The sequence below is a fragment of the Delphinus delphis genome, chromosome 9 (assembly GCF_949987515.2).
Source record: "Delphinus delphis chromosome 9, mDelDel1.2, whole genome shotgun sequence".
Taxonomy (NCBI): domain Eukaryota; kingdom Metazoa; phylum Chordata; class Mammalia; order Artiodactyla; family Delphinidae; genus Delphinus; species Delphinus delphis.
The window spans coordinates 10,923,943-10,951,005 of NC_082691.1; the positions used below are offsets into that span (position 1 = coordinate 10,923,943).

Sequence of the window (27,063 nt, forward strand, 5' to 3'; positions counted from 1 at the left end):
ATTTCTATCCACTGGAAAAGATAATCTACATCATTCTGTAGGACACCAGCCAGCTTCATATCCCACCTAGCAATCTTACTCTGTTTTCTCAAAGTGTTGATAAATATCCAGTTTCTCCAAAAGCTTCTCCAAACTAGCTTTCTCATATCACTGGTTACTTTACTTAAAATGTATAAATATTTCACATGTGTTCATTATATATTTGTATGAGTGTTATATTTTTAGTTTAAGATTATGCTTTGACAGACACTTAGGACACGTATACACGCTGGGTGTATACTACGCATACAATGTATATACTACACACAAATACATACGTATGTGTATATTTCACAGGATGGCACGCCAGATTCTCTACTCTGCGCCTAGCTCTTTCCATTTAATATTTGTGCATGCACTCACTTTACATTCTTGTCTTTTTGTATCTATGCACTTCACCTTGCATTTCACCCACGACTCCGTCATTAACAGGACAGACACCACCCGCAAGCGCTCGCATTTCCTCTCCTGACGCGCCAGCAAAAGGCTCCCGCCGTCCCGCCTGGGGCTCGGGGCACCCAGTTGGGAACACAACCCAAAGACCACGTGACAAAAGCGAGGCTCACGTAACACTTGCCCGCGCTACACGTCTTCCGTCCGTTGCCAGCATGGCCACTAGGCGCCCTCAGTCCCGCAGCTCCGGGCTTTCTTGCGTTTATGGGCCCACGTCCGCTCCTCTGCGAGACCGCTCGGGAAGCCAGGGGCGGTGGGAGCGGGGCCCGCGTCAAGTCGGCTCAAACTCAGCCCAGCCGAGCCCTACCGCTGGGGCGAACTAGCGCGGACCGGAAGTTTCACGGGCGAGCTGGCTGCCGGAGCCCTAATCACAGCGCACCGGAAGTGGGCCCAGACCGGCGTCCGGGCCGCGCCCGCCGTGAGTGAGCTTCCCTCCGGCCAGCGACGCCATGGAGCCCGGGGCGGCGGAGCTGTACGACCAGGCCCTGTTGGGCATCCTGCAGCACGTGGGCAACGTTCAGGACTTTCTGCGTGTGCTCTTCGGCTTCCTCTACCGCAAGACGGACTTCTACCGCCTGCTGCGCCACCCGTCGGATCGCATGGGCTTCCCGCCGGGGGCCGCGCAGGCTCTGGTGCTGCAGGTAATGCGCGGCCGGCGGGAAGCTCGCGGTGGGGGGAGGCCGTGGGAGCCCCGACCCCGACCCCAGCGAGCGCGCCCCCGTAGTCCCCGACTCTCCGGGAGCCCAGACCCCTGTGAGACCGCCGCTCCGTTCGCTGCCGGCCTCAGTTCATCCTCTGGCGCTGCCCCGGACCAGCCTCCTGGGGCCGCGGCTTCAGCAGACATGCTCTTGGGGTATCAGGTATCAGTTTACTCCTTCCGTGCGAGAGGGGCTGGCTCTCGAGCAGCCTGGTACGACCGGGTGCACTTGGATATCAGAAGTAGTACATCGACGCTCAGGGCCAGGGTTAGCTCCCGCAGCGTGTAACCCCCTTCGAGGTGCCGGGGCCTGCCAGTCAGAGAATAAAAATAGTGCAGGCTAGACGGGGGAACGGGCGGCAGCACGGACACCTGCACCCCAGAACTGCGACGACTGGACGTGGAAGGGAGACTGTGTGATTGATGGGTGTGGTCCCCCTGTTCGAAGTGTGACTTTTCAGGTCAAAGACAGTCATAGTAGTACTTAATAAGTTTACATTTGAACATATATCTGTACATCCCAGGTTAAGTTTATTGTCTGTTTGAGGTACTAGTAATACTTATTCACTGACGTTGACAGGGTACTTGGAATGTAATAACCAAGAGTTTATGTACTGAATGTATTTATACTCTCAGCTGCCAGAAGCATTGGAGATACACTGGTAATGCAGATGGTTAAATAATGGTCTCTCTCCTTGGGATACTTATGCTCTAGTTAAGGAGGTAAAATACAGTAACAGAGAACCATGCAAGGCCAATTATGTGACAGAGCCCACTGGAAGGAAGGGAATAGAAATGATGGTTTGGAAATGGAGAAAAGTTTTATAGAGGAGGTGGGACTTTTTTTTTTAACATCTTTATTGGAGTATAATTGCTTTACAATGTTGTGTTAGTTTCTGCTGTATAACAAAGTGAATCAGCTATATGTATACATATATCCCCATATCCCCTCCCTCCTGTGTCTCCCTCCCACCCTCCCTATCCCACCCCTCTAGGTGGTCACAAGGCACCGAGCTGATCTCCCCGTGCGATGCAGCTGCTTCCCACTAGCTCTGTATTTTACATTTGGTAGTGTATATACGTCAGTGCTACTCGAAGAGGTGGGACTTGGATGGGATTGAAAGATGGTACTCAGTCAAGCATTGAGCCTGTTTCTAGGAACCTGAGAAGGTAGAAATGCTGGTGATAACCTCCTACGGTTCTGTAGCGTTTTACAGTTTATGAAGTGATTTCAAATGTTCATCTTCTGAAGACTTGCTACAAGCTGCAGGTTGGTCAGGTATTTTCCTCAGTGCCTGCATGAAGAAACAGAAGTTTACAATGTTTAACTACCAAAGATAACATGGTCAGGTGAGGAGTGAGGGTGGTATTCAATTTCAAGACTTAAGGCTGTTCCTCACCCTTGTAGTTGTTAGGTGCCATCTGAGTGATCAGAGAGCTGTGTGTCAGAGATGGTTTTTAGGAGGCCCTTATGTCAAATTAATGCTTTCATGGAAGACTGTGAAATAGATAAGGTTGAATTTTATGTGTCAGATGAGGGTGCCAGTTCAGCAAGGTTAGGTGATTTGATGAAACTCATCATAGAGCTGGAACTCAAAACTTCATTTTGCGGATTCCAGATCTTTCTGTTCTATTATTTAGCCAATCCATTGTAGGTTGGGAACACTTTTGTCTAGGGTGATTTTTTTTTTTTTTTTTTTTTTTTGCGGTACTCGGGCCTCTCACTGTGGCCTCTCCCGTGGCGGAGCGCAGGCTCCGGACGCGCAGGCTCAGCGGCCGTGGCTCACGGGCCCAGCCGCTCCGCGGCATGTGGGATCTTCCTGGACCGGGGCACGAACCCGCGTCCCCTGCATCGGCAGGCGGACTCTCAACCACTGCGCCACCAGGGAAGCCCCTGTCTCGGGTGATCTTTTGCAGAAAAGATGTAAAGGAGAAAGGAACATTTACTGAGCACCTAGTATGTACCAATTGTTATGTAATTTACATTCTAGGATGTTATTTATTTCTAACACAACCTGAAAGGTTGGTCTTTTCCCTTGTTTTACAGGTGAACTGACAGGTAATTCATGTAAGACACCTACCATGTTTCAGACACCCTTAAGGTTAAGACTTGGTGAACAGTTTAATAAAGTGGAGGTGGAGAGCAGGGCAGAGAGAGGGTTGGGATGGGCCAGAGGTGATCCAGGGTTTCAAACCTGGGCACTGTAATAATGATAATGCATTCACTGAACTGTCACCTGAGTTTAGGGGAAGAAGCTTAGTTGAATTGGAGATTGCAGGCAGAAGTCCCTTCCCACAGGCTGTTGAATTGTGGGGCTGGATTTTAAGGGAGGTAGAGGAATCTGAGTGGTTTGAAGGAGAGGAACTGAAGGTGGAGGATAGCCCTTTGGGGAAGGATCCCAGAGAAGGGATGGGAGAAGGAAGAGGCTGTGTGAGTGGGAGGGGGATGGAGGGAAGTGGGCAGGGCAGTAAGTTTCAGGGAAACCAAGGGGGACAGTTTCCAGCAGATGGTTAGGAGGGGTGTAGTGTTTTTTTAAAGTGGTTCTGAATCATCAGTATTGCCCAAGGAACTTTAAAAGAGCAGATATTCCCTGGGTATTTTGGTTGGGTAGATCAGGGTAAGTCCTGGGGAGCTGTTCTTTTATCCACAGAGGCATTTGGCAGTGGGGTGCTTGGGGGTCTCTTCAGAACTCAGGCAAAGAGGGTTTGGATGGGAGTATTGGGGTACTCAGTTCTGGAACCCAAAAGTTCTCCGTTGATATTTTGGGGTATGGGCTGTTGATGAGGTTTAAGCCTTCTCAGACTTTTCCTGCTCATTCTTAGGGCTTGCACAGTCTGAATGTACAGCTTGCCAGACCCTCAGCAGGAAAGATGCATGTAGAAATTGTATTCCACTCCATGATTTATTAGTATGTTTTAAGAAAACAATAATTTTGAATGACGTTCCATTCGTATCAGTGGATCCTCTGTGTTTATCCTGGAGTCCAGTTTGGCAAGCTTAGAGGTCCCCCCATGAGAGTCAGGAAAGCTGGCTCTATCTGTTCTGAGCTTGCTGGGAAGTCTTGGGAGAATCACTCTCCTCTCTGTCAGTTGAGAAGGTTGATTGGAGGTCAGGGACATCTCTTCCAGCTCCGCAGTCCAGGATTCTGAAATGAGTGCTGAGGTCAGTGGCGACATGAGAGGTGAAGCCAGGGGGCAGGCGGGGTGCTGAGTAAGCAGGGGTGGTGGGCGCCGCAGTGTAGTGAGGAACGTGAGGCCCAGGGTCCGAGGGAGGCCCCCGGCGTTTGGAGAGAGCCCCCCGGCGTTTGGAGAGAGCCCTTGCTGTTGCTTGTTTTCTGGAGTTAAGATGAAGATGTGTGGCGTCAGGAGGATGAATGGCTCTGAGGGCAACGGGTCTGGTGTCCGGTGTCACTGACGTGAGTATAAGAGGAGTGAGTCAGGGGCTCAGGTTCTCAGAAGAAGTGGAGAGAGATATTGTTTCCAGTTTTTAGCCTTAGAGCTTTACTTATCTTCCTCTGCCTACATCTCCTTTCAGTGTTTGGTGTGTTTCCTGTGTAATTTTTTACTTTCTTCTTTCACTGGCAGGACCTTGGGCAGGTTACCCTCTCCGAGCTTAGTTTTCCATTATCTTTGAAATGTCAGTGCTGTCTTCCTCATGGCGTTTTCACGAGGGTTTTGAGAGAATGTCTGTAAAAACATTGGCATAGTCAGTAACTTCTTTGGTTCTGTCTTCCTGCCCAGTGCACGCAACAGTTATTTAGCACTTGTCTGCATTCTAGCCCTTTGGAAACTGACTCCTACACACGTTAAAACATTTTTATTTTATTAAGACTGTTTTTTAGAGTAGTTTTAGGTTCAGAGCGAAATGGAAGGGAACGTACAGAGATTTCTCATGTCCCCCCTGCCCACCCCCGCCTCCCCCAGCGTCCCCTATACCAACAGCTGCCACCAGAGTTGTGCATTTCTTACAGTTGATGGACTTACATTGACATATCATAGTCACCTAAACCCACAGTTTACTTCAGGGTTCACTCTTACTGTTAATTTTACGGGGTTTGGACAAATGTGTGATGGCATGTAATCCTCATTATGGTACCACACGAAGTATTTTCACTGCCCTAAAAAAATCCTGTGCGCTCTACCTGCTGCCTCCAACCTCCCTCCCTGCATCCTCTGGCAACCACTGGTCTTTTTATTGTCTTTAAAAGTTTGCCTTTTCCACAGTGTCATAGTGTATGGAATCATACACTGTGTAGCCTTTTCAGATTGGTTTCTTTTACTAATATGCACTTAAGGTTCTTCCATGTTTTTTCATGGCTTAATAATAGCTCATTTCTTTCATCACAGAATAATATTCCATTGTCTGGATGTACCACAATTTGTTTATCCATTCACCTGCTGAAGGATATCATGGTTGCTTCCAAGTTTTGGCAATTATGAATAAAGTTGCTATACACAATCCGTGTACAGGTTTTTGGGTGGACATATTTTCAACTCCTTTGGGTAAATACCTTGGAGCGAGGTTGCTGGATTGAATGTAAGGGTCTTCTCCCACCCACTTTTCAAGGTGGATCTCCCAGCTTTCCTGTCTCCGGGAGGAGATACCATAGGATATATCTCCTGATGACCCTTCCTCCTGTCATTCCCTCTGGAAGGTGTGCCTTTCATTCAAGGTCTGATGCAGAGCGCCTTCTTCCAAGAAACTTCCTTAGCTCTCTTTCACCGGAAATGCTCGTTTGCACCCTCATTCTGATGGCATCACTTGTATTCGTCACAGCCTCTTCCTGTCAGAGTTGTCACATCTGGGTCTGTCCTGGCTGCACTTCAGGGTTATGTGCGCCCTTGAATGGTGCATACAAAAGGCCATTTTCTTGTGCACTTTTTGGATGGAGAGTCCCAGCACTTTTGTGGGTGTGACTGTGGCCCCGAAAAGATTAATGACTGCTCTACACACCAGAAAGTGGAGTTCTTCGAGGTTGGGAGCTGTCATTTGGATTTTGGGTGCCCCTTGCACATTGTAGGCACATCATGGATGTTTGTTGAATTCCCAGGCTAAGACCCGCACCTTCCCGCAGCTCATGCAGTGTGGGAAGATAGCAGCAGTCCAGTGAGCCGGCTTGTATTTTGTGGATTGAAATTCAACTAATTCCCATCTTCTCTTCTTTCGTCTGAGTTGTTGGTGCCTTTACAGCTCTCAGTACCAGGACAGCGTGTTCTTTGCGTTTTGAACAAGGCTCTCTGGGGCTATAAAAGTAATGACAGGTGAGACCATTTAGTTATGCATCATTTAGACTTGAAAGTTGGCCTCATAGGCGTGTAAATATTTTGAGCCTTGGCTTGTAAAGGTTTCACTTCCACTGATTTTGGAACTCCCCTTTAAAGATTGTTTTCCTAGCGGCATTTGGTGAAGTTGAAGTGCATTTCCATTTTGCCAATGGGAACATTTTTTTAGTCTACTGCTTTTTCATTCTTTATTTACCAGATTTTGCTGTATTTCTGCAGAATGTGTGGTACAGTACTGGGCGGATGAACTCATTGCAGGATTGCTGTTTGATTTTAGGTATTCAAAACCTTTGACCGCATGGCCCGTCAGGATGATGAAAAGAGGAGGAAGGAGCTGGAGGAGAAGATCAGGAGGAAGGAAGGGGAGGAGGCCGCGGCCGAGCAGGAGCCAGTCCCAGCCCCGGTTCAGGAGGTGGAGGTTGACTCCACCACAGACTCAGGCGGCCCTCAGGAGCCCCCCGGCCCGCAGGACGCCGTGCAGGAAGTGGCCCACCGCGCCAGGGAGGCAGAGCCACCAGGAGCGGATGCTGGCGCTGCTGAAGTCCCAAGGAGCCCGCCAGCTCTTCCCAAGTAAGAATTTCTACTTTGTGGCTTCTTTCTTTTCTTTTCTTTTTTTCATCATGGTTTATGACAAGATATTGAATATAGCTCCCTGTGCTATACAGTAGGGCCTTGTTGGTTATCGATTTTATACATGGCAGTGTGTATCTGCTAATCCCAGACTCCTAACTTATCCCCACCTCCCTTTCCCCTTTGGTAACCTTAAGTTTGTTTTCTGTGTCTGTGGGTCTGTTTCTGTTTTGTATATAAGTTCATTTGTATCTTCTTCTTTTTTTTTTTTAGGATTCCATATATAAGTGTTATCATATGATATTTGTTTTTCTCTGGCTTACTTCACTTAATATGATAATCTCTAGGTCCATCCATGTTGCCGCAAATGGCATTATTTTGTTCTTTTTTATGGCTGAGTAGTATTCCATTGTGTGTGTGTGTGTGTGTGTGTGTGTGTGTGTGTGTGTGTGTGTGTGTGTGTGTGTTGTATCTCACATCTTCATCCATTCATCTGTTGATGGACCCTTACGTTGCTTCCATGTCTTGCCTGTTGTAAATAGTGCTGTAGTGAACACTGGGGTGCATATATATTTTCAGATTAGAGTTTTCTCTGGGTTATATGCCCAGGAGTGGTATTGCTGAATCATACGGTAACTCTATTTTTAGTTGTTTAAGGAACCTCCATACTGTTCTCCATAGTGGCTGCACCAATTTACATTCACACCAGCAGTGCAAGAGGGTCCCTTTCCTCCACACCTTCTCCAGCATTTGTTATTTGTAGAGTTTTTAAATGACGGCTATTCTGACCTGTGTGAAGTGATACCTCACTGTAGTTTTGATTTGCATTTCTCTAACAATTAGTGATTTGAGCATGTTTTCATGTGCCTACTGGCCATCTGTATGTCTTCTTTGGAGAAATGTCTATTTAGGTCTTCTGCCCATTTTTCATTTGGGTTATTTGTTTTTTTATTATTGAGTTGTGTGAGTTATTTGTATATTTTGAGAATTAAGCCCTTGTTGGTTGCATTGTTCGCAAATATTTTCTCCCATTCCTTAGGTTGTCTTTTCGTTTTGTTTATGGTTTCCTTTGCTCTGAAGAAGCTTATAAGTTTGATTACGTCCTATTTGTTTATTTTGCTTTTGTTCCTTTTGCCTTGGGAGACTGACCTAAGGAAACATCGCTAGTTTTATGTCAGAGGTGGCCTCTTTCTTGCTTGACATCTGGTGGTTGGGTTTGTCCCTAAGTGGGTCTTACTTGGTAACACACTGACTCTATTTCAGCATTTAGTTAGCTCTTCATGTTTGCAAACTGCCTTACAGTGTGTAGGATGGGAGGTCAGGTGGTTTCAGTATTCTTCCTTTTTCTCTCTATAGGGTAAGGTAATAATCTGCCCACAGTCAAACAGCCAGTTAAGAGCTAGACCAGAGTTAGAGCGCTGGGCTCATAGAGTTATGCATTCCCGTGAGACCTGCCTCTCTGTGTGTCTTGACTCTGTTTTTTCCCTGCAGGAGCGACTGCTGGGACATGGGCCCACAGTCCTCTTGGTCTGACGTACACCCGAAGAGGTTGTCTGGAATGGGGGACTGCGGACCCAGAGTCCCCTCAGAGCCTGCCACTTAGTAAATGTATTACCTTGGGCAAGCTGCATCACCTCTCTGTGTCTCAGTTTTCTCCTTTGTAAAGCGGAGGTGATAATAACAGCACCTCCCTCAGAGGCTGTTGTGAATATTGAATGAGCCAAGGGTCATGCAGCTGATGAGTGGTAGGGCTTAGATCAAGCCCTGTGCTGTACGTGTCCTCACTTTTCAGGAGTTCTGCTTCCTGGTGCTTCCCTGCCCCTGTTTGGGTGAGAAGAGCTGATGCCTCCTTGTGTATGAGCTGTGGCAGTGTCTGAAAGACAGCATGCTGCTCCTGGCCTGCTCTGTTCTTAGGCGAATTTGCTCTCTTCCCTCTTTCATGGGACTGTTCCCTGCCCTCTCCTGGGTTTTCTCTCCCCCTTGGCCCTTCTCTGACTAAACTTCCCTTCTGTTCTTCCCTCTCCTTGCACTCTCCCTCTAACCTGTTTTGGGGACTCTTTGAATGTAGTTCCTAGTTAATGAAGCAAAGTGAACAACTTGGAGTGGCATAAAATGCGGAGTAGGGGGAAAATAAACTTTGTGGAGATAGGTTGGGGCAAGGCTGCAGAGTCTCAAAGTCCAAGTTCGACTGCATGGAGGGTCGGTGCCCCTAACCCCCTGTTGTTCAAGGGGGGTTAACTGTACATGCAGAGAAAAAGCCCAGAAGGAAATACATTATGAATAGTGGTGGAATTGTGAGTGTTTTTCATTGCCATCGTTGTCCCTTACTGTATTTTCTAATTTTTCTACAATGAACTATACACTTTGCTTTACTAATTTTTTTGCATTCTTTTTATAATTTCTAAAAACTCTATTGAAAGGGGGGATTTGTTTTTAATTCCTGAGTAATAGATTAGAGTAGCTGCCTTGTTATCTTGTAGAGACCCTATTTTTTATTCTTGGACCAATGAGTTGTATTCCAGGTTAGTATCAGCGTTAGTTTTACTAGTCCTGCCGTGGTGTAAGCACAGACTGAAGACTTGGGTGTGTTCCAGGAAACCTTAGTTTGGTGCTGCAGGCTCAACGCTTCCATGGACTGAACCTTCTCAGCCTTCAGGTATTCACTGGTTTTCTATGAACAAAACAAGAAATTGTGGCCCACATCTCTCTAGTTCCATCTGAAAGGCTGTTCTGTGGCAGATCTGAAATGGAACATGAAAGCCATCCTTATCTTTGTTGTAGCTTTTGTGGCCCCCCAAGTCGCTCCAGTCAGTGCCCAGAATTGCTTATCCTATAAACCGTAGATCTGGGGGTTCTGTTAATTAAATAACTTAAGATAGTTGTTCTTCAGGTGACCACACAGAAGCACTGCCTTTGTGGGGCACCCTGTCCAAAAACCAGTTACATACCTAGAATCTGGGTCTGACGTTGCTGACTTCTGATTACTCCTGCTTGCTACCCATTTGCTGGTGGTTCTGCCCAGGATTAGGTAGTGGTGATGGCAACTTCGCTCCATCTACAGGCAAATCACACTTTGGAGTCAACCCCCTGTCCCCAGCCTAGGCCCTGCCAACCGTGGGTTAAAGTTTTTGAAGTGTACATTTTCATTTATACATAAAATAAAGTACAGATTTTTATACATAAAGCCACATGCCACCACCCTAGTGCTCAAAGTGCCCAGTTTTATTCCTTAGAGATGAGAGAATTTGGGTACACAAAAATTTCCTTGACCATACAAGATAGCTTTGAGAGGTGCACATACTCTGCAAAGGAGCTTCACAGTTTATGAGTTATCCGTAGTGAAGATATTGTAAAAAGTGCTGCTTAGAGCCCCAGTGTTTATATTGTACTTGACCCAGTGATCTGTGCTCAAAGGACTTCTAGGGAGCTGGGAAGCTTTCAGAAATGCTGATGACATTACTAGTGCTGTGGAAGGAGAGAGGGATGCAAAACCAACAGCATCAACGTCCTAATCCCTAAGTCGGGCACCTCTCAGAGCTGTTGGTGGGGTTTGCTTCTTGGGTTCCATCTGTGTCTGGTCCCGCTTCGGTGGCCATAGGTCCTGCAGTTTCCCTCTCGATCTGCAGGTGTCGCTGTAGGCAAAACAGTGATAACTGCATTTGCTTGTGCTGGGATGCACAAGCAAAATGTACAAAAGGCTGTGCCACCTCTGGCTTTTGCCCTTATAAATCACAAACAGGATTCTTTAAAAAGAAGGAAAGAAAGTAGCACTGAGAGTAAATTACAGTTGGCGCTGAACAACACAACCTTGAACTGCACAGATCCACCTATACATGGATTTTTTCCCGTAGTAAACGGTACAATACCACAGAATCTGTGGTTGGTTGAATCGTGGATGTGGAACTGTGGATACAGAGGAGCCGCTCCTGCGCTGTCGGTGTTGAATGGTGGTACGTGCCCTGAGTCCCTCCCGAGCTACCCCTCTGTCCTGCACAGGGAAGCAGACAGCAGGGCCTCGTGAGAAGGGCGTGTCATGGAACTACTTGATGTGTTGACCCATCTGGTGAAGTCCTGGTAGAACAAGGGTGTGTTAGAAAGCTGCTCAGTGCTTTCTTTTATTTTGGGTGGCATGGCCTTTGTGTCCAGCTGTTACAGGGATCCATCTTAGGAAAGGGATGGTGTAGTTTGGAAGAGAAGTTTCAGATTTCTAATAGTATCCTCAGCAAATGCTTCATCTTCATCACACCTGGTTCGTTTGCCCCAAGCACAGCACTGTTCACATTCTTCAGTGCTCTTGTCCATGCAGCAAGGCCTTCCAGCGCCTCTGTCCCTCTGCTCCCTGCCACAGGTAACTGCGTCTCCTCTGAGCCTGGGTTTCATCTTACATCTGTTTATGGCTAGTTCTTACATCTTTCATTTTTGGGGCAGAGACTTACTCAGCCCCTCTCAGCTCCCAGCTGTGTGTTAGGTGAGCATCCGATGCGTGCTGAGTTCATTCCTTAGTGCCTCTCCTTTGGTTCTACTCACCCATGTCTCGTGATGTCTGTGGCTTAGATGTCCCTTAGGCAGGCTGTCACAAGAGCCAGAAGGGTGCTGCTCTCTGCTGGGGCATCCTTTCTGTGTGCAGTCATGCTGCCTGAGAGCTGGCTTCCTGGATTTGTCTCTAAATGGGGTCCTTCCTTTGTTGGTCCCTGCTTTTTCAGGTGCCCGTTGCAGGAGGCCCTTTGATAGAGTCACGTGGACATACCGGAATGCTACCCCAAATACCCACCCTGTTGGCTTATGGTGAAGATTGACTGAGGTCAGTGTGTAAGACCTGGTGAGCAGGATTCCTGGTGCATAGTGAGCCCTCAAGTAGGTACGAGCTGTTCTCAGTATTGCTTTTCTTAACTTAAACAAGAACAAACTGTTTTTCTTCCTCATTATGCTCAGTGTAGACTATTTGGAAAATAAAGATAAGTGTGTAAAGAAGAGAAAACGTCCTACCACTCCCTATTAACTTTCTGGGATATTTCTACAGTTTTTTCTATGCATATAAACATGTGCGTGGGTGTGTTTGAGCACACACACACACACACACACACACAACAAAGTATGCTTATAACATTGTCTTACACTGTGGCTTCTGTTTTGCTGAACATTGTATGCTGAGCGGTTCCTGCATCCCTTTTGCTGATTTTGAATTCATGTTGTACACTGTTGAGTGTTGTGTGCCCAAGAGGTTCTTTTGCTCAGATGAGGTTGTTGGCTGTAATCACGCACTCAAGAGAATAGTAAACAGAAAGCCAGCAGTCCAGGGATGTCTGCCAGCTTTCCCCCACTGGGGCTCTGCTGGGCCTGCCGGCCTCAGGGTCTGTTTTCAGTCTCATCTGTTATAGAAGCTGTTCTTTCACCCAATTCGTCCTGAAACTGCCCCTTCTCTAAGGAACCTCAGGTGTAAGTGGCCTCAGGGATTTGATTTAAATCACAGATGAGGAAAGGTTGTTTGTTAGAAGTATTTTTTTTCCTCTAGAAGCATTGTGTTTTTGTTTTCATTTTGCAGTTCATTTCTAGCTTATAGGCTTCATTTTTAGAAGAGATTGGCCTGTATATCTTACAGCGATGACTTATGTTGAGTTGGTTGGATACTGAAGCCGGATGGTAAAAATGACCTGGCGTCCTAGCCTGTGAGAGTGAGCATGTTTTTGGGCCGGAGGAGGAGGCCAGTGAGACTCCCCCAGGGTACTCTTCCCCCTGGGAAGTGTGTACTTCCAGATGCCAGAGCCCAATCGGCTTCCTTTTAACAGATGGAGAAATGGAGATGAACAGTGGTGAAGTGCTTTGCTTGAAACCGTAGTTAGAAAGGAGGGCCAGAGTCATGGGGAACTGAAGCAGTTCCCAGTGCGCTTAGAGGCCCAGACATGGGTATGTTCGCTTTGCTGTTGTTAAGAAAAAGGAACTATTACCAGAACTATCTAAGAGATACTTTTCAAAACTAACACAACCAGTATCTAATTGAATATTTTTCTATGTCACTAAAGAAGTATAACTTTTTATGCTAGCTTTTTTTTTCTTTTCCTATTGAAAAAAAGGTATATGCACCTTGTGGAAAATGTATTAGGTTGAATTTAAATACAAAGGTGAGTAGACAGAAGAATGCAGTGAATCCGCGTGTACTCACTGCCAACCCTGTGAAGTACACCCGGCCACTTCTCCCCCTCCTGTGTTATTCAGAAGCAAATTCTACCTCATCATTTCATCTGTAAATGTTTTCAACCAGTGTTTAAACTTCCAGTTTTCTCATAATGTCATAATTTTTTTAAAAAAAGTTTACATCTATAATAAGGCTCCAACCACATATCACTTTGTAGCTGACTCTCTGTTTCTCTTGCTTTTATTCTCTCAAAATTTATTTGTTAAGAAAAAAATCAGGTTGTTGGTATGTTGAGTTTCCCACTCTCTGACTGTTATGTGGTGTAGTAAATTGGCAGTTGGATTTAGGGTCAATACTTTTGAAAGTTATAAGCCTGTGTAATGAAAGTGAATTCTCCCTAAGGGCAGCCATTGTGTGTACTTTTGTAAAAGTTTTCTGTTTTATAAACTTTTTATTTTTCATATTCGTTTATGTATATGTTCTCTGTTGTATACAATATGCTGTGTGTGGACTTCTAGTTACATCCCCCCGAGCAGCTGACAAGCAGCTAACAAGGAGGCAGTCTCCCTGTTGCCAGGTGCCATTTTTCCTGCTGTGCGTTGTATCTGTCCTCACATCTGTGGGGCTTTAAGATGCTGATTCCTGGGCCTGCCCCTGGAGATCAGATTTAACTGGCCCAGGTGCGACCATGTGTCAGGATTTTCAGAAGCTTCCCAGGTGACTCTGGCTGTAACCAAGAGTCAGACTTGACTACAGTCTTTCTCTCGACTCCCTCAGAGTTCTGTCCTGTGGATGTGGCGTCATTATTTAGTGAGTCTCCACAGGCAGTGTTATTAGGTTGTTTCCAATCTACTGCGGTCACAAATGATGCTGCAGTGACTGTGCTGTATGTGTTTCTTGGAACATGTGTATGAATATCTGTTGGACGAATTCCCAGAACAGGAATTACTGGGTCAAAGGGTATGAAGTGTGTAATTTTGATGGATGTTGCTAAAGTGGCCCCAGAGAGATTGTACCAGTTTGTTCTCTCACTGCCAGGCTGTCTGATGGTGGGTACCTGACCCACCCCAGGTGCCAGCCAGCATCCCTAACCCATTTCTTGGCTGCTCGCTCTTTTGCTTCATTGGTTTTATTTGAAATGCCATTCACTGTGACGTATGTTGGGTTCTGATTGGCTCTGTGTATGTTTCTGTGTTTTTTTCCTTTTCTATTCCATTTATTCATAGATACTAAACCATTTGTTCTATTTGTTTGCCAGTACCAAGCTGTTTTATTTACCATAGCTTCATTATGATACATTTTAATACTTGGTGGGACTAGTGTTTAATCCCTTGCCCCCAGACTTTTCTGGAAACTTTTTCCATGTGAAAATTCTGTTGAAGTTTTCATTGGGAATACATTAAATTTATGTTTTGAATTGGAGAGAAATGACAGGTTTACATTATTGAGTCTTTCTGTCTAAGAACAGGGTGTATTTTATTTATTCAAGTCTTGTTTTATGTTCTTCTGTAGAATTTTAATGTTTTTATTCAATAAGCCCTGTACACCGATACTGAATTCTCTATTTTCTGATAGTTTCTCTGTTGATTTTCTTGGATTTTCTAGGAATATAGACTCTTCAGTTTTTATTATAGTATTTTAGTGACAAGTATATTTAGTAATAAATACATTTTTAATATTTTGAATTTTAAATGTAACTTCATTTTTTTTCTCCCTCTCAAAATGTGTTGCCCCGAGCACCTGGAAGGATGGAGCTGACACTAGCTGCAGAGGGAAGGGGTCGGGGGCGGCTGGTTCTGAGGCTGACAGGTTAGCCTTTGGCCACAGCGGGGTCTCCGGGGTCCGAGAAGCTGTGAGCCATGTAGGTGGAGTCTGAGGGGAGCAGGACTGGAGGTCGGAGTTTGAAAAACATCGGCATATCAGTGGGTTTAAAGGCACAGACTGGATGAGGTCACCGAGGCAGTGAGTGTATATGGAGAAGAGGTCCAAGGATTGAGAGCCGGGGGGTCGTACATGAGGTGAGGGGCCGTCTCCCTCGGGGGCCAGGAGAGCGGGGTGTGTGACCTGGGGGAGCAGGCCCGAGCAAGGCAACCAGGAGAGTGTCCTGTCACGCGGGAGGAGGCCAGTGGTGACACGCGCTGCACCGTCACATGCGCTGTTACTTCACCCTTCGCTTGCTCCCTGCAGCCGTCCAGCCCTGAAGTCCTCAGCTCGCTCATCACCCCTTTCCTTTGGGATACACTCCTGACCTGTCCTCTGGTTTCTGTTTCTGCGGTTGGCTCACCTTGTGGCGGGTGCTTCTCTGGCCTCTGGCTCAGACTGCACCCTTGTCTCTGGCCCCGGGTGGCGGCTCCCGTGTGTGTCCCCGTGTAAACTGCCTATTTTGTATCTAGTTCTCTCACCGGGGAAACCAGGAGGAGGGCAGTCGGCAGAAAGTGCAGCTTTTCTGTTACTGTGTGCACCTTGGTCTATTTATCTTGTCCACTGTGTGTCCAGTGCCTGGAACGTCCCTGGCGGCATAGTTGGCACTTAGTAACCAGCTGAGTGAGTGTGTCATTCAAATTAAAAGTCATGTGAAAAAATGATAAACCTTTGAATTTTAACATATCTAATGAATTCCATTATCCAGTAACATTCAGTTTTTCTTGAATTTTCATAGTTAGGGCTTTCACATTTTCTATGTACTGTTCATCCCTGTCTTCTTTTAGGGCAACTCAGTGTTCTGTAAACTCCCTAATTGAGTCCTGTGTGGTCATAGAGCCCTGAGGCCTCTGTCGTTTCCCTGTCTCTGTACTGAAGGGCCAGGCACTCAGCTTCCCTAGTGGTGAAGAACCCTCTAGGGACAGAGCCCGGGACTGGGAGTCAAGAGCCCTGGTGTGAGCAGGCCTTGGGCCCTGTAGGCTGTACTGCAAGGGAGTGGGAGCAGGCCTGAGTTTTTTGTCTCTTTTTCTTAAGCCAGGGAACCTGCCCTCCTGTGGGTAAGTGGAGTCCTGGGAAGGCCTCTGCGTACAACAGGTGAGGGCTCAGCAGTTGGCTGACGTAGGGCTGCGAGGCACGGGTGGCTTCATCTCCAGGCTCACTTTGAGAACCCCTGGAGAAGGATGTCTGGGATGACTCAGCTCTGAATCCTGTGTGTCTGGTTGGTTGTGAGCCTGGGTTCTGAGTATCTCTCGAGGGTCAGGTCCGTGGCTTCGACAATGTGATGGAATGGGGCCAGTCCTTAGCTGAGCAAGGGCCACCACGTGTTCTCGCATATAGCCCTCAAGGTCCATTTATTTTGTGGTCTCTAAAGAAAACTTTCATTTTTAGATAATTAAGATCTGCCCCCAAAAGTTGCAAAAATCATGCACAGGACCCCATACATCCTTCTCCCAGCATGCCAGATGTCTGTGCCTCCTGTAACCCGGGGCTGCTGTGAGCGCATCTGAAGACCTTGTTCCAGTTTCATCCATTGTTCCAGTAGTGTCCTTTCTCCCGGGCCAGCGTTGCATCCGTTGTCGTCACTGCATTATGGGCACGTCTCGTCAGTCTCCTCTATCTGGCACAGTTTCTTAGTCTTGTCTCTCATGACCTTGACCCTTTTAAGGAGTACTGACTTCTTTTTTTCCTTGGTAGAATGTCTCTCAGCGTGGTTTTGTCTGATGTTTCCTTGTGACTGGCTAAGGCTGCCGCAGTGGCTGCTTTTCTTCTGTGCTAAAGAGTTGCTATTTTCCCTTTTGTGATTAATAAGTGCCTTGTGTGGAGATACTTTGAGACTCTAAATATCTTGTTTCTTCTCATACTTTGCCCACTAATCTTAGCAACCATTGATTATTCTTGCCTGAAACAGTTATTGCTATGGTGTCTGCCAAATTGCGATTTCCTGTTTATATCCTTCTTTCTACATTTATTAATTGGGATTATACTGCTAGGAATGGCTTTTCTTTCTCCTCCACTCACTCACTCATTCATGCACTTGTTTGTGTGTGTCACTGTGTCCTTACAGATGTTGACTACATAGTTATGGCCCCACTGTCTTGGGTTGTTGCTCAGGGTGCCCTTCAAATGGGCTTGTCCTTTTGACATGTTCGCATCGTTTTTTGAGCACTCCTCTGTGTGCTCGCGCCACAAGATGTTCCATGTCATCCTGCTGTGAAGTCGGCTTTTTCTCCAAGTGGCCTTCGCTTTTTTTCTTAAATTTAAATTTATTTATTTATTTTTGGCTGCATTGGGTCTTCGTTGCTGCGTGTGGGCTTTCTCTAGTTGCAGTGAGCGGGGGCTACTCTTCGCTGTGATGCGCGGGCTTCTCATTGCGGTGGCTTCTCTTGTTGTGGAGCACGGGCTCTAGGTGTGCAGGCTTCAGTAGTTGTGGCATGCGGACTCAGTAGTTGTGGCTTGCGGGCTCTAGAGCGTAGGCTCAGTAGTTGTGGCACGTGGGCTTCAGTAGTTGTGGCTCGCGGGCTCTAGAGCACAGGCTCAGTAGCTGTGGCGCACGGGCTTAGTTGCTCCGAGGCATGTGGGATCTTCCTGGACCAGGGCTCGAACCTGTGTCCCCTGCATTGGGAGGCGGATTCTTAACCACTGCTCCACCAGGGAAGTCCCCAGCCTTGGCTTTTGATTGGAGAATGGTCTGAAATCAAGGATCTGGGCACCAGGTGTGCTGTCGCTGCTGGTGTCCTGGCTTCTAGGCCTGTTTTATGCCCATTTCCTGGTTACTTTACCCTCTGAAACCATCCTGCCCAACTTTTCACTTCCAGTTTTCTTTCCTCCCTTTTGAAAAATTCATGGTATGGATTAAGAGTGTGAATCTCGAAGTCAGAAGCCCTGCATTCAAATGCCAGCTCAGACCTTGCTGAGTCATCTGGCCTTCAGGCCTTAGTTTTCCCATATGTCAGGTAGGGGTGATGATTCTCAGCTTAAAGGGTTGTTGTGAGGGTTAAATGAGAGAGTAAAATGAGAGTGGTCAGCACAGGCTGAGTGCTCAGTTGGGTGCTTTCATTCAGCAAGTATTTATGGAATGAATGCTTGTGTAGGTTTGTTTCAGGGCCTGGGGCATGTGGGGTTTGGGAGTGCCAGCCTGGTGGGGCCTCTGGCCGGCTGGTGCAGGGGCAGCGCCTCCGACGCCTCCTTGATCCCGAGCTGCTCTACAGCTGGAGGGATGCGGGGAGAGAGGAGTGGGTGCTTTGCTGTCCCCAGTTAAAGGAGCAGTCCTGGTTCTAGCAGTATGTTCTGCTTCCGACAGCAAGCACCCCGCTCATCGCCCATCTCTGGGTGGCACTGTCCTGTGTGGGGTTGGAAGGAACTTCTCCTCCTCCTCTGGCGTAACCTTTCTGCCTTTCTTGGCCGGTTCTTCCGTAGAGTGGGGTGTGGCTCGCAGTAAGTGCAGCCTGGGGGCTGGTGAGGGGGGCAGTTGGAAGGAAACCAGCCAGCGCCCCTTAGTTTTCTGCAGGGGTGGCCACGAGCCCCCCAGATGCTTAGACAGAATCTTCTCTGCGGGGGAACGGCAGGAGGGGTGGGAGACAGGTCTGGGCTGGTCCCCCCACGAAGCCCTGTGCCTTGGGCACCCGATCCGCCCCTGCCAGTGTCCCCGGGCAGGAAGACAGGCTCCCTGAGAGCTTTCTGTTCTGCTGCTGCTGGAGCGTTGCAGTAAGTGGGTAGGTAGGACTAGCTGTGACCTAAAAACACTTGAGCATTTTCAGGGCGTCCCTGGGGAAAGCTGAATAAAGTAGGAGGAATGTCATTTCAGATGCTCATGTTCTCCCAGGAGAACAAACTTCCAGGCCTCTTCTTGCCTCTTGTTTCTGAAGGCAGTGCTGCTGACTCTGTGAGCCTGGTGCCTACAAGCTGACCTTGTGACCTTGGTACCTACGGGGTGACCCCATGACCCCAGTGCCTGCATGCTGACCCCATGACCCTTGTGCCTACATGCCTGGCAGGATGGGTGCTGCACAACACGGTGCAGTGACAACTGGTTTCCTAACTTGCTTCGTGGGACTGCCCACCCCTGCCCACTCTGTTGGGTCCGGAGTAAGAGAACAGAAAGAAGTCTCTTCTCCTTCCCAAGAAAAACAAGTCCCAAGCTCTCCAAACAACAAAAGCAGCAAAACTCATGGAAGTACCTCGCAGAGCTCAGAGTCAGGAAGGAGGGGGATGGTTGCCACACAGCGGATGTGGGGTGTGGTCCCTGTCCTCCAGCAGGTTGGCAGTGCCCTCTTAGCGACACAGAGTAGATCTCACTGTTACCAGCAGTTTTCAGGTTTAGGCTGAAATCTGATGAGGAGGATGGTAGGGAGAGCCCTGCGAGCGAGGGTGGCCCTGGGCCCTACAGTCGCAGTTGGCTGCAGGGTAGAGGCTGTGCCCCTGGGTCCCATGATCGTTTCTTTACAGACTCTGCCTCCTTGTGCCAGTCTCTTCCCCACTTTGTGGCTTTGTGGCCAAGCGCCTTTGATTTTGCTGCTGCAGCCTTTACTTAGATCTGTCTCCCTTGTACCCCTTTAGCCCTAGAACTTCCTTTTTCCTTAAAACCATTTTTTTACTGGTGTTTTGAAAAATGCCGCATGCAGATGTTTAAAGAGATCGCAATAGCAGAATGGGGGGCCGTGGAACATCAGTCCTCCTCTCACCATGACCCCACCTCCCTGTTCTGTCTGCAGAGAGGCCCCCCGGCGTGAGCCTGTCACCACAGGGACACCACAGGGGAAGTCTGTGAGGATCCAAGGGTGCTTATGTGCTCCTCTCCCCTACTTTTTAGAAAAACAGGTTGTATGTTTTAGAGGAGTTTTAGGTTCCCAGCAAAAGTGAGCAGAGCACAGAGTCTACACGCAGCCCCGCTCCCACACGCACAGCCTCCCTGTGTCACCATCGTGCCTTTCGGGGTGATTTCCTGGGGGGATAGCGCGCTGTGTACACTGCTCATCCCTGGCTTTTTTCACACGGTGAACCTTATAAATGTGTCCTCTTCAGTGCTCTGTGTGCTTTGGAGCGGCCACCTGGCGTGTTCCTCTGTGTAAACTGTGCTCAGTGACTCTGTCTGCTCCGTCGGCCTCGTTTCTCATGGAACTAGAGGAGAACAGTGACTAAACAGACTGTGAGATTCTAACAGTCCTAAAAATACCTTCCGAAGTAATGTGTATTCACTGAGGAAAATGAATGAGGGGGCACAGACTGTCCAGAAGCCCAGGAGTGGGCGTTGCCTTTTTTCCAAAAGGCTTTTGGTTCATAGAATAAAAAAGAATGAAAGCTGACACGCAGATTTGGGCATCTCCAGTCGCGAATGTTTCTGTGGCAGGTGTTCTTGGAGCATCAGTGACTCACTGGTCTGCGCTGTGGCACTGTCACCTGGTGGTCCTGGAAGAGAGAAACGTGTGATTTAACCCAGCATTTACCAAATCAGTTAGACCACAGGGCCTTTTCCTTCCTTCCTAATTGGCCTGCTGTCACCTTGAGGGACTTTTTTTTCGGAGGAGCCTGAAAGGTTATAGAAGTACTAAGTTCTCATTTATTTCATCCAGAAAATATATTTCTTTGAAGTTTTTCATTAATTTTAATTTACACAATAGTTAAAGAGTACACTCAGAAGCACAGGTAAATCTCAGGCCCCCTTTGACCGCCCCGATCGCAGTTTGCTCCCAGAGGCAACTGCTCTTCTGGAGCTCACCTTTTGTGTTTGTTTTTTTAATTTCAGTGATCACAGGTTTTAGTTTCTCAGATGGCTGGTTGAGTTTTCGGAGTGCAGTGTCCCTCCCGTCACTTGGAAGGGTGATCGTGTCTGTTGTGGAGTCCTGGTGCCCGGTTCCCTCCGTGGCTCTCAGCAGCACTTCTTTCCCTGTAGAGTTTGGTGGCCTCCGCCCTGGGAAGCTGGCTTTTCCCAGGGTTTGGTGATTCCTGATTTTGTGTTCATTTTTGTGCTTGAGACTCCTGTTACCCTGTCTGTGAATGCTGTCACTGTTCCACACCTGGTCTCTAGAAATTTTTAGGCAGTGGCCTAGGGTGTCCTGCGCTGGTTGCTGTTCTGCAGGAATGGAGTTCCACTTCCCGGCTGTCACCAGACATGTCCCCACACTCTCTGGGCTGGGTGCCACTTGGTTCAGATTTTGTATGTGTTGGGAAGGGGGCAGGAGGTGGACTCGTGGCCCTTCTGTTGTCCTGCCTTCAGCACGCTGGCCCTCCTTATTTGGGAGAGACCAGAGCTGGGTCCATCTCTGCATCTTTGACCCCTCCACGCAGACTGGGGCTTGAAGCCTCCTGCTTGGTCTGTGGCCTTTCTCCATTCCACTTAGTCTCATACACATTCATGCAGGTATGTAAAATACTTCCCTGAAGCCTGGTGGCCTCCTCCCTCCCTCCCTGAGGCTTCGAGTCACTCAGCCCCATCTCAGGACCCAAGCTCGTTGGGTGCTTTCTCTCCGGTCCCTGTCCTCCTGCAAGCCTCATGCTCTGCACTTCAGACTTCTGCCCAGGGGGGCGTCTCCTGCTGTTCCTCCTCCATCCTCGGCTCATCCCCTGATGTCTCTGTGGACCTTCCTTCCCCTCACAGGAGGATGCTGCCCCTTGCGCGCCGGCTCCTTTTCTGTCGGCCTCCCTCTCCGGCCTGTGCACGCTCGCTCTAGTGCTGTCCAGGCCGGGCCTCCCTGAAGTCTCTCGGGTGCATTTTCCCAGCATGTATCACTTTCTGCATATCAGACTTCATTCGTGTGCGTAAGTACGACATAGGCTTGAGGGGTGTACCCTGCAGCTAATTATCCGAAGCAGGTTGTAAGTTAGAAACCCAAAAGGTTATCCTGCCTGAACTGCCCCCTCCACGTGCAGCCTGGCCTGCTCTCCTGATTCTGGGGAGGGAAGTACTCTGGGCACCGGCGCTGCCTCCGTCCACCTGCTCAGCAAGGTACCATCTCAGCACAGGGCTCACCCCCGTCTCTGCTGAGGAGTCGGGGCCACCCCTGCATGCTGCTGAGGGCCCCCCGACCCCGTGATCTTCCCTCTGTCCCTAGTCACCAGCTCACCTGGGCCCAGACCTGGAAGGCCCCTGGAATACTTGGTAGATTTAGCCACATACTGCTTAGTAGTGGTTCTTGCAGGCCTGATGGTGGTCTGTTCAACCACCAGCAGGCGAAGTAATACTAGTTAGCTCCAAGTCATGAGGTTGAGCTGGAGCCCACCAGACACCCCGGGCCTGTCTTACAGTTGAGGCTGCTACCCCCTCAAAGCTTTCACTTCCATCCCTGGGCAGCTTCTGGCCGACTCTAATTCAGAACCGCCTGGGGAAGGGGGTTCGGAGAGACGGGCCCCCTTAGCCAGGGTGGCACAGCACACACATCTGTTATGGGTGCAGTTTTCAAGTGCAGTCTGGTGTATTTTTACAAATGAGCATTGCCGTGAATCACCACCCAGAACAAGATATTCCCAAACGAGAAATAACTGGAAGTTTCCCCACGCGCTCCTTCTGTGTGCCACCCACTCCCTTACAGTCGCTGCATATTTGTGTGTCCGTGATTTTGTTAGATAAGCCAATGACATTAAGGCTGCGCCGTCTGCATTCCTACTGCGAGCCTGTCCCCACAGCTGGGCAGTGGACTGTGTGTGCCGAGCTTTTGAATTTTTACTCTTTGGAAGATGAGATACACTCATATTTTAATGTTTATTTCTTTTATCATGTGTGAAGTTGTATGTAGTGTCATGCATTTGAGGGCTGATTGTATATCTTTTTTCTGAGAATACTGTATGTCTTTTGCTCATTTTTCTGTTAGGGTTTGTTACTTTTTTCAACTTTTAAGAGCTCGCTCTCTGTATTGGGGAAATTAGACCTCTATCTGTAATATATTATAAATATTTTCCTCCAGTTTGTCTCTTGACTTGGCTTATGATAGGTTTTGCTCCAAGCAAAACTTTTTTTTAATATTTAAAATGTTTGTTTCATAAACTTTATCAGTTTTTTTTTTTTTTTTTTTTTGATTTTGAGTTAGAAAGCTTTCCCTGTGTTGAGTTCAGGAAGGATTTCACCCATTTTCCTGTGGTACTTGTGTGCTTTTTTTCTATAGTTCTGTGAAAATAACCCTTGTGTAGTATCATTTTTTATATCTATGCCTCTGATCCATTTGCTCTCTTTGTACGTGTGAGGCGTGGATCCAGTGTTACCATTTCCGAAATGGCTGTTCAGGTGTCCTTATGACATCTGTTAGGGACCGCGTTTTGCAAGAGGACTTGACAGGTCTGAGCCCCAGGGGATGTGAACCTTTGGCTCAGCCTTGGTCCTCCCTGAGGCACTGGTGACACTGCCCGGGTCCGCACATCGTCCAGAAGGCGTGTCCCACGGGCCACTAGACTCCTGCTGAGCGGTGCTCCTGCCAGGGAAAAGCTCCCTCACTTCCCTCTTTTAGGGTGCCTCTGAGGCACCGCTTCAGCACCTACTCCCCGAACGTGTCTGAGCGGACTTGACTGCTGAGCCTGGGTCAGGGACAAGGCGGTGGCAGAGCTGTGTGCCTGTGGACAAGTCACAGTTCTGTCCTGGATAAATGAGGGGATGGTGCCGGATGATCTCTGCGGTCCTTCCAGCCTCCGCTCTGTAATGCTGGGGGCACAGCATTTGCACAGAGCACTTGTCCTGCATGGAGCCACAGCGTCCCCTGAGTGTGGCCCGAGCCCTGTGCGTGCTGCTCGTCGGGGGCACAGGGCCGGCGGGTGGCTTTGTCTGTGGGGAAAACCTGTGTGGCTTGGAGCCTCACAGCCAGCTCCTTGTGTTGTGTTTACTTTTCAGACCCGTAAGTTTATATCAAGAGGTGATTCTCTGAAGAGTTGCTAAGCGTTCATTTATTTAAATAGTGAAAACTAGGTTTCCTCCTAAACTTCTTAACCTTGCCAGACCATGCTCCATGTTTGTAAGAAATATTTTGTGCCACTGCATTTGACTATTCTAGGTGAAGTCTACCAGTGTCGCTTCAGTAGCGCTGTGCTGGTCATGAGTTTTCAAAAAGGTGACTAACTTTGAGCCCAGAATCAAACAGATTCACACACGGTTGTGTGCCTGGAAAATTCACAGTGTGATGAGACCAGGCAAAAGATTGTTAGGGTTTGTATCTAAAATTGAGCTCTTTTCCAGGCTCAGATTAATTATAAACATGCTGCCACCTGCCTGCTGTCTAGAGGGACGTGTAGAGGGGTGTGGGTCAGAGGACAGTGCATAGGGCCCAGTGTCACCAGCTCCCTCCAGGCCGCCAACACTCCACGGTGTCCCTCCCTTTGAGAGCTGCCCATCAAGTAGGACTTCCTGGTTTCATGTACATTTAAACAAGTGGAGTAATCTGCTTTAGGGTTTCTTTATTCCACTAGAAGTTAAGCTTATATATTGATCAGTTTTTCTTACCTAGGACTTTTCCTGGAGACATGACCATTAGAGGATTTTAGCAGGTGAATTGCATGTGTGTTAATTTATTATAGGTTACATTTGTTCAGTAACTGTGACTAGAACCCTGGAAGTTAGTTTTTGTTGAAATTTTAGGGCCATTTGTGAAATGTTTGTAAGCAAAATATATCCAGCCCTTTGACTGAGTAACTTGAAATATGCTCAAGGATCTGGAGGCAACACACATTTCCCTTTGTCTTTCCCTTTCTCCCAGGGAGTGTGTGTGTGGCTTTGTTTTTACAATGCTACAGAAAGTCTCCTAGGGAGGCCACCTGTTCACGGACATCTGCCTGCACAGCTGACTGGTCTGAGCACTGATGTTGTTTGCTGTAGAAGTTGTCCTGTCATCACCTGTTCATTGCAAGTGTGGACAGCTTCCATGGGGTCACGGGTTCGGGGCCGGCTGCCGAGGAGGGTGGCAGTGCCCCCAGGAGCCGCCCTGTCCCACCTGTCTGGGCTTGGCTCCCAGGCTTCCCTTTTCCTCAGTTTCCTCTGTTCCGGCTGCTGGGGCTAAAGGCATGGCCACACTCCATTCAGAGCATGGCCCAGTATGCACTCACAGCTGTGGGCGCCGGGTTCTGACCCTCAGCGCTGGGGGTGGGTTGTCCTCTGCCTTCCCACACACCCCCAAGGGTGGGAATCAATCAGGCCAGTGATGGGAAACTCCAGTTATTTGCAACGCCTCTTCCTTTCACAGGCCGCTCTGATGTTAGAGGAGGTGTGTCTGTTCACGGGCCTACCCTTCTCCCCTCGCATCCGACATGCGTGTTGTGTCTCTTGTGTGCTGTACCAGGCCCTGCTGTAGGTGCTGGGGGGACAGGGGGTGCTTGCAGGCTCACGGTGTGGGGATGGGGACAGACAGCTGTAGTCCAGTGTGCTGAGTGTAAGGAAGAGGTCAGACAGCTCCCTTAGACATCCGAAATGCTTCCTGGCGAGGGTGTGCTGGCCAGGGCTCCAGGAGCCAGGGGCGGGGGCTTCCCAGTCCTCCAGCCTGTGTGTCGGCAGGCAGGCAGGCGGGCGGGCGGGCACGCCAGGGCCCTTCCCCGGAAGGGTGCAGCCTTGAAGGAGCGTGTGAGGCGGGTAGAGTTGCGGCCAGGCTAGTCCTTGGGTCTGCTGTCTGGGGCCACCTAGGATGTGTGGGCGTGGAAAAGAATCATGATGCAGTTCAAATAGACTTTAACAAAGACTGAAAGTTTTTCCAAGAAAACTAAAATCCCTTATTGCAAATTTTGTGAAAAGTATAACAGTCACAGGTTGGGTAGTGGAATTACTTCATGTGGAGTGTCTTGTGGTGTTTATGAATTCAGTGTAAATTGCAGTTGTTTCATCCTCCATCCAGTACTTAAACTTTTGATCTCCCTTTTCTTTTTTCCCCCAAAGTTAAAGCATCAGGTTCTTTTCACCTTTATTTTCATGCCACAGTCATATTTTCCTCTATTTCTTGGAGGTAGTTGGTTCGTTAGTGTCCTTTGGGGAGAGTGTGTATGGGTAGATTTGAAGCCTTAGGGGTCATCAGTGGTGAAAGTTTTTTTCCTGTGGTTAGTCTAGCTTTGGTGGTGGTGAATATTACACATACTGATGGTTTTTTAAAAAGGGCTTGTGGTAGAGTCTGGTATGCTGTCTGTAGAGAGTCTTGTGGTGACGGGATGGAGCACGTTCCTATTTCTCTGTTTTGCCTCTTCTGGGACAGGCCTACTTGGTCGTCATGGATAACAAGCAAGTTTTAAATTTCAGTTAAACATGTGTGACAGTACCTTACACCTTAATTTGCATTAATTTAATTATAAGAAAGATTACATTTTCTGTGCAGTGATTTAAAATTGGTGTTTCCTTCTGTTAACTACTCCAGTACCTGGAATCTGGGTATTTCCCTTCTGTAGAGTTTCACAAATAAAACTTAATGTGTCTTCTTATTTGCTGCTTTTCTTTTTCCAGTTGATTCATTGAACTTTGTGCAGGGAGTTTGCCACATCTATTTTGTGTTCAGTGATTTCCTTTATGTTGTTAGATTTTAGAAATTTCTCTCTCTTTTCAAGTCGTAGGTTGGATGTACCGTTCCATTGTGTACAAGGGGCTTGAGACTGTTCTTTAATATTGTTTGATTTCTTTAAAATGAATTTCACTGTGACTTGATCAAGTTCTGTGTTATACCCCTTTGGGTCTTTAATTGATGTTATGGTAAAACTGCATATTAACTTGCAGTATATGTTATCATTATACTCCCATTAAATACCCTGTTAAAAGCAGGTATATCATTGCTTTGTTCATGGCTTCCTTTCCTTCTCTCATTAAATTCAGTTACAGAAAGTTGCCCTGGAGGGTTATAGACAGATTTCATGTATCCTGAGTTCAATTAATATCCACATTTTTAATGTTCGTGTTGCATTTAGGAATGGCATTTTCTTTGCCACTGTTTGTTATAGCTTGTGGCAGTTAGGAAAGCAGTTAATTAATTATAAAAGTAATAAAGGCAGGCTTTAGAAAATTTGGAAAATAGAGAAAATTATTCAA

At 47.8% G+C, this 27,063-nt stretch overlaps 1 protein-coding gene across 1 annotated transcript in view; it reads left to right on the forward strand.

The window, feature by feature from the left end:
• The first annotated feature begins 631 nt into the window (after positions 1-631).
• NUDCD3 (NudC domain containing 3) overlaps positions 632-27,063 on the forward strand; it is a 73,394-nt gene continuing 46,962 nt past the window's right edge. The window contains exons 1-2 of the mRNA XM_060020178.1: positions 632-1,133; positions 6,750-7,042. Coding sequence (XP_059876161.1) covers positions 942-1,133; positions 6,750-7,042 — 485 coding nt within the window. The 5' untranslated portion in view covers positions 632-941. The remainder of the gene's footprint in view (positions 1,134-6,749; positions 7,043-27,063) is intronic.